An 11850-nucleotide genomic window follows, 5' to 3' on the forward strand; every position below is an offset into this window, starting at 1 on the left:
AGTCAACACTTTTTAAATAAAATTCACCTTTTCTCCTGTTCATTTGTCAACATTCTTTTCATTTCGTTCTTATCTTTCCATATTTGGGAAACAACGAAATCAGAACACTAAAAATCAAATTTGGACATCTTAGTTCAGGCAAACCTGAAGCTAGTCACACCGATACATGTCTTATGCGAGATAGGAGACAAATAAATCTGCCACAATACGTACACAGTTCCAGAAAACTAACATCAATACCCCTTGCACTAGCTCCAGTTCTTAATATTTTGGCCTTGCTGTCTTGAGAAATTCCTGAGCTGCAAACCAAAAGACAAATTAACACCGACTGCCTCGTTCGAAGGGACTCAGGGCTTGTGGTTAGTTCTGCAAAGAGGCCTAAGGTTTCCGCAAGGCGGAACCGGCTTTTAAATTTTCCAGGGTTATGTGTGGAAACTTTGGCATTGATGTACCACCAATGTTAAATTTGTACATGCAGCCTTTGCGTTTATGAGATATAACGAAGCACGTTCCCTCCATTATGAACCTGCCTCACTTTACATGGTTCCTATTCCTGTTTCAATATATGTTCTTCCTGTCTTGACATTTTGTCAAGAAAGTGTCAGTTCCACTGAACCGGGATCCCACAGCAAGTGACTTTGTTTGACTGCCATTTCCTTCTTCAAAATGGCCTCCAGGAAGAGAACAGGCCCCCAAATGGGGAGGACCAAAACAAAGGAAGGACCACAGAAACAGGTACAGAGCCCAACATCCCTCTGACTCTGGCACTTCGGTCTAAAAACTGAACTGGTTTTCTACTCCATTTTCCATCACAGAGATGTCAAAGCAACCCTCCTCCAAGGCCAAAAAGTGAACCCTGGCCACTGTCAGCTTTCCCATTTTAACTGTGTGCCGGAATTCCACTGTCCTCTCAGCAATAATTACATGAATGCTTTTTGATACAGTCTGAAAGTCTAAGGGTGACAAGGGTGTCAATATAAAATCATGCAGAATGAGACAAGCTAACCCAGTACCTGAAGTGAACCTGATTGTACCCGTCTGACCGTTACAAACTTAGTTTTTTAAGTTTCTGGAAGCATTTCAAAATCCCTGCAACTCTGTTTGAGGCATGTTTACATGGACATTCAATGTTTCAGTGTTCCGAAATGTGCAGCCTTAAATAAATTTTTATTTATTTAAAAGCACCTATAAATAGCTTAGTTTCAAAAAAATGTACAATTATATATAACACAAAACAGTAAGAATAAAAGAATAAGAATAAAAACACATAGTTCTGTCAACAGAGCATGAAGCTCTTAATCTTAATCTCAGGGTTGTGGATTCAAGACCCATGTTGGGCAAAAGATTCCTGCATTGCACAGGGTTGGACTAGATGACCCTTGTGGTCCCTTCCATCTCTATGATTCTATAAAAAGCATAGGAAAGCAAATAAAACAGAAATGCAGAGGACTCAAACACACAAAACAGGATCCAATCTTATTGCCCAGAAGAAGTCAGGGCAGAAAGAGATAAGCCATCTGAAACAATACTATTTCAAAAAGCATCCTACCTCCCCCCGACTCACATACACATGGTTACAGAGGAAGCAGGGAGGAATCCCCTGGCTTTTGCCAACCTGGTGCCCTCCAACTATTTTGAAGTACAATTCCCATCAGTCCCAGCCAGCCAGCCCCACATCAGCTTGAGCTATGCTCCAGCAGAAAGCAAATGTGAGATACGGAGAAACACAACTACAGTACAGTATTATGAACACCTCTGATAACAAACAATGGAGAATACAAAGGACCGACACATGGCTGTCACAGCATGTAATGTACTCACTTGATTACAACGCCTGAGCTGTCCTGGCGGCAACCAGTTTTTATAACAAACTGTCCTTAGGTTCTTAAATGAATTCACATAGAGAAATTATCTATGAACAAGAACAGCTTGTCACATGAGGAGCAGTGGTCACCAACAGGTACATAGGACTGCCACCTTTGTTTTCCTGTGCCATTAACAGATAAGAGAGAGGAAGAATTTCGAAAGATGCAGGCTTTTCTTGAGATTATGCTTTAGAAAGCTTCCTCTATTGAATTTCTGCCTGCCACACTGCTACTAAATATGTATAAACACTTCTAGAATGCTGAAAAGCCTACACTTGTGATAATTCTGACTTGCATAGCTATTATACAAGTTACCTTTTAGGAAAGTTGTTATCCTAAAAGGAAATGTGTATAGTAGTTCTCAAAAATGTGCCTATTACATACTACAGAGCCTTAGAGGTAAAGGTAAAGGGACCCCTGACCGTTAGGTCCAGTCGTGGATGTCTCTGGGGTTGCAGCGCTCATCTCGCTCTAAAGGCCGAGAGAGCCGGCGTACAGCTTCCGGGTAATGTGGCCAGCATGACGAAGCCGCTTCTGGCAAACCAGAGCAGCGCCTGAAACACCGTTTATCTTCCCTCCAGAGTGGTACCTATTTATCTACTTGCACTTTGACATGCTTTCAAACTGCTAGGTTGGCAGGAGCAGGGACCAAGCAATGAGAGCTCACGCCATCACGGGGATTCAAATCGCCAACCTTCTGATCAGCAAGCCCTAGGCTCTGTGGTTTAACCCACAGCGCCACCCATGTCCCCACAGAGGCCTTAAGTCACTGAAAATTTCTAACCCCTGCTAGTCAGTATGTTGTGCATCTGTTTGAAATGCTCAAGTCTTATTCTCAAAGCATTTGCTTCCCTAAACCAATTTAAATTATTTGCATTAAATAACCAACTTTAAACCCTCTCTCTGATGCACGAGACATGATGCGATAATTAATATAAATATCTTCCTCTCTATTCAGCTTGATGACTCACAAGTTCCTTTCCAGATCACAGAATTTCTCTTTCAAATTCTCTGAGGCAATCATCAACTACCCAAGTCCCAGCACTGAAGGAAAATGTTGGCTACCTAAAAAGTTCATATTTCTACCATCGGCATCAAATACCTGTGAAATACCTGTTTATACCAAGGGAAGTTAGCCCATTTGGGGGGAGATATTTGTCTCTTGGTTTCAAAAGACGTGATTAGAGAAGACCTGTAGCAGACTTCACAATGACAATTCTTAATAGGCCAAATTTTGATAAAAGCTTGGCACAAACCAAAGCTTCTCACCCCATTCCTGCAAATTCTACTCCACCCACTTTATCTTGTCTATTCCAATTTAGGGATAACCTATGAAATACTGATGCCTTTCACTGCATATTTCCACCCCCCCCCCAAGCATTCTGCATTTATTTTGTGACAGACAGAATACACCCAAGAGATTGGTTAAATATTACAATTGAACATTTCCCCATATAAACAGATGTGAACCCTGCAATCATAATCTGAAGCCTTTCTTCATGTGCCTCCTGACAAGAGGTCTGCAGGATGGCAACATGAGAACGGGCCTTTTCTGTGGTGGCTCCTTGTTTGTGGTATGCTCTCTCCAGGGAGTGGTGTAACCTGGCACCTTTGTTACATATCTTTAGGCGCTAGGCAAAAACATTCCTCTTCTCCCAGGCCTTTGGCTAATTAAACAATCTATGGCCTTTTTAACTGTGTGTGTGTGAGAGAGAGGGGGTTATGTTGTTGTTGTTGTTGTTGTTGTTGTTGTTGTTGTTGTTGTTGTTGCTGCTGCTGTTACTGTTACTATGTTATGTTTTTATATTGTAAGCCGCCCTGTAATCCTTGGATGTAGGGTAGTATAGAAATTTAATAAATAATCAACATTACAGCGCATCACCAGCATAGTACAGTGGTACCCCGCAAGACAAATGCCTCGCACAACTAAAAACTGGCAAAACGAAAGGGTTTTGCGAGTTTTTAGTTGACTCGCGAGACGAATTCGTCTATGGCCGTGCTTCGCCAGACGAATTCGTCTTGCGCAGTACCACTGTAAGCCGGCACCGGACCGCGCCGCACCGCGTTTTAAAGCTGCAGCGAGGGAACAGCAGCGCTGCTGTTCGCCCGCTGCAGCCTTAAAACGCGGCGCAGCATGGCTCCGGTGCCGGTCGGAAGGGGCGCCGGCCGATCGCGCCCGGCATCTTGGGTGGGCGGGCGCGATCGGCCAGCACCCTTTCCGACCGGAGCCGCGCCACGTTTTAAAGCGGCAGCGAGCGAACAGCAGCGCTGCTGTTCGCTCACTGCAGCCTTAAAACGCGGCGCGGCTCCGGTGGCGGTCGGAAGGGGCGCCGGCTGATCGCGCCCGCCATCTTGGCACCCCTTCCGACCGGAGCCGCGCCGCGTTTTAAAGCTTCAGCGAGCAAACAGCAGCCTTAAAACGCGGCGCGGCGCGGCGCGGCTCCGGTGCCGGCGCAATCCAGAAGAGCCTTTTTAGAGGCTCAGGCAGCCAGTTTTCCCCAGCCTTGCTAACACCAAACCAACAGCTCTATCTTACACAGTCACAGTGCCTAAACAGGCTGCTTTTCAAAGGCATTAGGGGCATACCTGTGTTATGGCTGCAAGTCATCCACTTTAAATATGAGGTGTCCATGCGATTTAAGGTGTCAGAGAACACCACATGGCGATGATTTATAATCTCACCATAGGACAGATGTGGGCCACCAGGTATCTGTAACAATTTGGCCACGTGGTAAAGCTGGATATACTTACTACCCACAGAGGGAAAGGAGTTCATTGTGTGGACCATCACAACACATTATCTATGTGGTGCGTTTGTAAGTAGCTATCAGAATTCAGCTCTACGTTATCTGAAATTATGCAAGATCATGTTCGCAAGCTGATATTTACACTGGTTCACCTGCCACCGTTTTCTAAAAACCAGCAACTCCTTAGACTCATTACAAAACATTACAGTGCACTCAATCCTGTATGTTCGTACAGGATTGAGGCTTCCCACTTAACACATTTGCTAATCAAGGGTTGGATCTAAATACGTTCTACTCAGGAGCAGACCTGCTAAAATTAAGTCAGTCCTTTTCACTGGGTCTGCTCTGAGAAGGGCGAACATTGGATACAACCCCAAGGTCAGAAGATTTCATTCCCACAAGTATCGCATTTGTCTCAAAGATGTGGCAAGAAGCATGCATGCCAATGTTGAACTGAAACTTTTTTACAGGAGGGTGAGATCAAAGAAGGAAACTAAATGTTTGTGGCACATCAGATGCATGAAAATAAGAACCCACCACTGCTTCCCTTATAAAAGCTTCCCAACTCGATGTCTACAGGCAGCCATGCATATAGTGAGAATACATACCTGAGCAAATGTTTCCTTGCTGCAGTATTCTGATACTGCAAAATAGTGCAGTCTCATTTTATAGTTACTTGTATTAATATACTTATGCTCTCACTAATGGTCTGACAAGGATAATTCAATTACTCACTGGAATCTAGCCTGGCCCCACACAGAAATAAAAATTTATATAGGAGGCATTGGCAGTACTACAGTAAAACATTTTCAGCTATTCTCCATACAGTATCGACTGATGTTAACAAATAATCTTGTGGCACCTTAAAACTAGTAAATATATTACTGTATGAGCTTTTGTGGCTTACGGTTCACTTTATCAAATGCACTGGATTAGCTGGACTGCAATCTACAAAAACTTATGCCAGAATAAATTCAATAGTCATTAAGGTGACTCAAGAATGTGTGTTGCTTTTACTTTACTGGGCATTATAAGTATGTTGTTGTTTAGTCGTTTGGTCGTGTCTGACTCTTCGTGACCCCATGGACCAGAGCACGAAGTATAGGCCATCATAAAACATCCATATATAAAATTTTAAAATATGTGCATATAAACAGCCATGTAAAATATATAATGATGAGGATTTTCATTGGGATTTCTGTGTTGCTTTTACAGTATAAGAAAGGACTAACACAGTTACCCCTCTGATCTTAAGCTAAGGCACGATTTCTTATTGACACCAGAACTACGGTCAAACAGGATTTCAGATGCTCAAAGTCCTTGACTTTGAAGGGCCAATGCACTAGCAAAAGTGAAATGTTTACCAGGACAGGAGTCTTGCATTGTGCTTGAGGACTGCGTTCCGGGAGAAAACTACATATACGGAGTCCCCATTTCTCTCCCTCTCTCTCCCCAACATGATCAGGACGGGAAATATTTATGAAGTGTACTGTAATAACCCAGGCAGGCATTAAAATCCCAATAAGCAATCTGGCAGCCTGCTGCAGCAATTCTCCAAGGAGAATGCGCTTGCGGGGATTTAATGACATTTTAATGCAAACCCTGCAAATAGGAGATTTCCTTCCCAGCTTGGTTCCTTTTAGTCTTCGCACTATTTATTCTGGAATAGTATCTGGCAAGACCAGTTTTTTTAAAAAACGAAAATGGGGGTGGGGAGCGAGAATGTATGCTGAAACATATTCTGAGCCCCCAACATATCTGACTCATAAATCACACTCTTTCTTTTGCCAGGTTTCACACACAAAGGCAAGCCCACACACCAAAGCATGTTCTTGAAGTGCAGGAAATTTTTGCAGCACAGTGCAGTTTCTACACTGGAATTCTCCTAGGTGCTTATAGCACAACAGATGATCCAAACGACTTAAGAGTGGTGGCGCATTTGGTTGATAACACTCTGCTTATTCTAATTTACCTTTATTTCATTGAACATACCCAAACAATATACCTCACCTCTTAAAAATCTTGCTACTCCATTAACAAAACAGGATGCTGCCTTACACTCAGTCAAACCATTGATCCATCTCACACGCACTGACTGGCAGCAGCTTTCCAGGGTATCAGACACGCATCTCCCCCGGCCATACCTGGAGATACTAGGGATTGAACCTAAGATACTCTGCTGGCAAAGCTGATGCTATGGCACTGGTTCCTTTCTTCATCTACTGTATTGTGTTTCTTTCATGCTGCTGCCCAAACCTGGTCACTTCACCTTACTGTATGGCTGGGCCAGAGCTAAGTGATCCCTCCAAAAAGGTGAGACTTGCTGGGCCTTATAGTGGAACACATATTTCAACCTGGGTATCTTACGCCCAGTCCTGAAATGCTATCTGCTACACCACACTGAAAGATTCAGGACAGAAGGAAGAAAGGACTTCTCCGCATAGCTAAACTCAAGACGCTCCAAGTGTCCCTATCTTCCAGGGACATCCCATCCTGGCTTCTGATTTGATCCCAGAATGTCTCACTTTTCCTCAGGACATCCCTATTTGCACTGGAGAAATGTTGGAGGGGGTGGAGTTATGTGACACCCCCCCCCCCCGAGCCAAGGAGATAAGTAACTATGCAACCTTTAGAAGACATCTGAAGGCAGCCCTGTATAGTTTTATTATGTTTTTATATGTGCTGGAAACCACCCAGAGTGGCAGAGGCAACCCACTCAGATGGACGGGGTATTATTATTCTTGTTATTATTCTTGACATCCCTATTTTCATTGGAGAAATGCTGTGGGTATGTAAACTATGGAATTGGCTCCCATAAAAGACAGCGATGGCCACTGTCTTGGATGGCTTTAAAAGAGGATTAGACAAAGTCACGGAAGATATGGCGATATATTGATGGTTACCAGCCACAGAAGTTATGTTCTACCTTCGCCATTGGAGGCAGCATATCTCCAAATACCAGTTGCTAAGAATCGCAGTGAGAAGTGTGCTGTTGCTCTTAGGTTATGTTACCATGAACACCTGGTTGGCCACTGGGAAAAGAGGGTGTAGAACTAGATGGGCCCTTGGCCTGATTCAGCAGGGCTCTTCTTAAATATATTATTATGTTCCTTTCTATGTGCTATTTTGAACTGCTAGGTTGTTCAAAAGCATGAAGTGCAAGTAGATAAATAGGTACCGCTCCGGTGGGAAGGTAAACGGCATTTCCGTGCGCTGCTCTGGTTCGCCAGAAGCGGCTTCATCATGCTGGCCACATGACCCGGAAGCTGTCTGCGGACAAACGCCGGCTCCGTCGGCCTATAGAGCAAGATGAGCGCCGCAACCCCTGAGTCATCCGCGACTGGACCTAATGGTCAGGGGTCCCTTTACCTCTCTAGAAATAGTGTAAGTAGCTGTTGTATTGAGCAGACTCAACACAGCAAGTGTAGCATTTACTTTCAACCAGGGCTCATCCCAAAACATGTTTTGAATGTTAAGAGTTAGAACAGGTGGAAGAATATGAAAAAGCAATACTCCAAAAAGCAATACTCCAACACAACCAGCTCCCAACATACTACCAATCAACCTACATACCAGACTTCACCCACATGCTCCCCTGCCACAGATCCCATCAGCCTCAGGACACCACATTGCACTATTTATACTCTAACAGTACATTTGTTTGCTGCATGTGGATACTGGCACTGCAAAAACAGTGCCACCTATGCACAAAAGCGAGGTAGCAGCGGGCTTTGGAGGAAACCCAAGATCTGCAGAAGAACAAAAATATTTGGGGAGGGAGAAGAATCCAAAAAAGCCCAATGAGGACTGAGCATGCTCAGTGGCCAAGCTGCCGCGGAGGAGAGGCAGTGCACAGAAAACCAAGCGGGAGGGGTAATAGAAAAGAATATCCTTGAAGGTGACGGGGCAGGCTGGCCAGCACCCTGAAAAGCAGCACTCCACACTGTAAAATTTTGTTGCAGCAGATCAAGTTTGCAAACGCTAAATGGAGCCTCTATGTTCAGGATGCTTCAGAATACCAATTGCTGCTGGGGTGGGCAGGACAAATATTGGAGAGGGTTGCTGCTTTCATGCCTGCTTGCAGACTTCCCAGAACAGGATACTGAACAAGATGAACCCTTGGTGAGATTCTTCTTAAGTTCTTAGGTCAGCAGAAGTTCATGTCCTTTATTACTATCCTAAGGCAGTTTTTAAGAGTTTGTTTAAGGAAAAACAAGCAGATATGGAATCTTATGCAGTATAACAAAAACCAGGTATAAAAATCAAGTCGTACGCCAATGTAAAACGTTGTACTATCCAAAGTCAATTCAGAAACAGCAGGGAATGTCTAAAACTCCCCTTATTTGATGATGGGAAGAGGAACTACCCAACTTTTCTCCTCCTCTCCATCATCTGCTGGCCTGCTCCAGGAAATACCCTAAGATTTCATGCAGAGAAAGGGGCCATTATTTGAAAGGGAAGATTTCCTGTACTGCTGTCACTTCTGCAGAGGAAACTGCGTGACAGCTGCATAGTTGCATGCTTCTGTCTCACAGACATGCTGAGAAGCTGGAAGTGGCTGCAGGTACACAGAACACACGTTAAAAAGATGCAGCCATCTATCTGCAGCCTTGCTGCAGCATATATTACAGAGATTCCATTTAATTCCCATCTTTCCTCCAATGAGTTCCAGGTGACATTCACGGTTCCCTATATACCCTCACAACAACCCTGTGAGGTTGGTTAAGCTGAGAAGAAACAGTGGCTGGCCCAAGGTGACTCAATGAGCTTCATAGCACCATAGAGATTTGAACACTGGTCTCCCAGGTCTTGATTCAAACAACACATTAACCACAACATCGTGCAAAAGCAAGAACAAGTGCACCTCCTGTTCACTTCTCCAAAAAGTTAAAAAATCTCATCAACCACAAAATGACGTTAGGCCAGACACAATCTCTCAGTCTGATTTCCGCACTCATACCTTGCAATCGTTACTATGGGGATAACAATACTGGCCTGCCTTAAAGGGTTGTTGCACAAATTATGAGAATGCATAATATTTTATGCTTATTTTTTTCAATGGTGTTTGTTTCCCCATACATCTCAGATAAGCTTGCACTGGGCAAGAGCACCACTCTATTTAAAATATGTAATTTTAGATAGAAATGCAGCTGCAGGCGCAAACCAAACCAGGAAGGCCAACCCTCCTCCACTTTTTGTCCCATTCTCATTTAGAGGCATCAAATGTAGTTGGCACCACAAGGACAGGACTTTAGGACACAATCCAGGTGCCCATTCAGCAAAATGGGTAGATGGGCCCTCAATCACCCCACAATTTGAAGCAGGTGAATTAATACACATTCCTGTGGGGAGGAGCGCTAGTGAATCAATACACCTTACTGGTGGGAGAGAAGGCAGACGACTAAGACCATTAAGTCCAGGATCTAAGACTACCTGGAACAATACATGCCAAGGGAGCCACGACAGATCCCAGCCAGCATCTATGTAGAAAATGCCACCCCGACGAGATCGCCCGGCCCCGCCTGTCGCGACGATGCCACCTTCAAAGCAGACCGATCACGAAGTCCCCCGGTCGCCGAGCCTCACGTCCATGAGCAGCCGGCGCAGAAAGGAAGAGAAGCCCCTACGCCGCCGTTGCTCCTGCGGGGCTCCGAGAGAGCCTTGCAGCAGCGGCTACTAAAAAACAGAACCGCGTCTGTCCATCCATCAAGTGCAAAACACACCAATCCAGGCATGCAAACCTGGGGCAGGGAAGGTGGAGCACGCATGCGGCGCGGAGGGAGGGAGGGAGGGGAAGAGGACCGAGGCGATCGCTCGCCTCCCGAGGGATCCCTGGTGGCGCTTTTAAGGAACGCGATGTGCCAAGAAGAGCAGCTCGGTGGTTTCTCTCGATCACGACGAACTGCGTGGTGGTGCGCTCCGTTGGATATCTTACCAAGGGCGGGGGAGGGAAAGATCGATCGATCCCCCGCGCGAGCTATGCGGCACATTTCCCGCGAGGCGCGCAGCCCCGTTCCCCCCACCCCCCGAGCGCAAGCGACCTCCATCCACTGCGCTCTCCCGAAACGTGCGCGTTGCGCGCACAGAACCGTCTCTCTGCAGCATTTAAGGACCCGGAACCTTCGCAGGTTGCAGCGATGCTTTTTGCACCGCCGCCACCCTGACCTTCCCCGCCCACCAGCACGCTTCAGGACAAATGCATCGACAAGGATAACGGTGGAGAGGGGACTTCGAGGGTGGGGGTACACCCCCCCCTTATTTCCCGAAATTGATTGGCAGGGAGAGAAAATGACATGGGAAAGAGGCGGGGGAGGGTCATGCAAAAAAAAAAAAGTGAACGAGGGGCTTGCACAGACTCGAGCTCTCCCTACCAGTTAAGAGGCTGCAGTTGCTACTGAGGTCTTTTTACCCCTTTTACTTGAACACTGCAAGACCAGCTACCAGCTTCCCCACGAGCGTGCTTTAAGTGGGGCACGCGGAGAGGCTGCAGCGCTAGCCCGGCTTCCTCGCGGAGCAAAGCTCCATTGGAAACCGACAGGGATTGCTCCCCGAGTTGCGGGTACAGGACCAGCCTGCAAGTTTCAGGAAGGGGCAGGTTAAGCTATTATTACTTTATAAGCAATGGGGAGCCTTCGCTGCAAAACCCAAGGGCGAAGGAGGCGACCGGTCCGTCTCTTGTCAGCACAGTAGGAGGTGGTTTTCGGTGTCCCCCCCCCAAAAAAAAATCCAGGCAGGGTTGCAAAGGGGCGGCAGCGGGTTCACTCACCTTGCTGACGTCGGAGGCTGCGGGGAGCCGGGACCCTCCGGTCAGTGAGGAAGAGCGCCCCTGCCCGATGTGATCCTGTTGGGGAGACATCGCTTTCATCAAGCTCCCCTTTCCCCCCCGCCGCCGTTCAAACAGCCCGAAATACGCCCGGGGTCATCACAGGCTGGTCCTGGGCAAGAGAAGGCGGCTGCGGCAGCCACGGCAACCCCTCCTGCGACCATGAATGAAGCAGCAGCAAAGGGCTTCCCAGCCAACGCCGCCGCCGCCGCTAGTGCAGCATGTCCACAAGCCCAGCAGCAGCAGCAGCTTCGCAGGGACGAACAGCTCGCGCGCCAATGCATAGAGAGGCAACCCGAGTGCGCCAGGCAGCGGCGCAGCTGGCCACGCCCCCCCAGGGCGAAGCGCAGGGAAGCTCCGCCGCGAGGCTCCGCCCCGCAGCAACGTTAGCCACGCCCTCGAGGTCGCCTCTCGA

At 46.7% G+C, this 11850-nt stretch overlaps 1 protein-coding gene across 3 annotated transcripts in view; it reads right to left on the bottom strand.

Annotated features, from left to right (window-relative positions):
• The window catches only part of ARHGAP20 (Rho GTPase activating protein 20), a 75365-nt gene extending 63722 nt beyond the window's left edge, over positions 1 to 11643 (bottom strand). Inside the window, exon 1 of one of the 3 annotated variants that reach the window (XM_033146270.1) lies at positions 11379 to 11643. In XM_033146270.1, the coding sequence (XP_033002161.1) occupies positions 11379 to 11477 (99 nt within the window). In that variant the 5' untranslated portion in view covers positions 11478 to 11643. Of the gene's footprint in view, positions 1 to 10045; positions 10066 to 11378 lie in introns of those variants that run through there. The other 2 variants (XM_033146269.1, XM_033146271.1) reach the window with 2 other exon arrangements.
• Between the last annotated feature and the right edge of the window lie 207 nt (positions 11644 to 11850).

This window comes from Lacerta agilis, chromosome 4 (assembly GCF_009819535.1).
Source record: "Lacerta agilis isolate rLacAgi1 chromosome 4, rLacAgi1.pri, whole genome shotgun sequence".
Classification (NCBI taxonomy): domain Eukaryota; kingdom Metazoa; phylum Chordata; class Lepidosauria; order Squamata; family Lacertidae; genus Lacerta; species Lacerta agilis.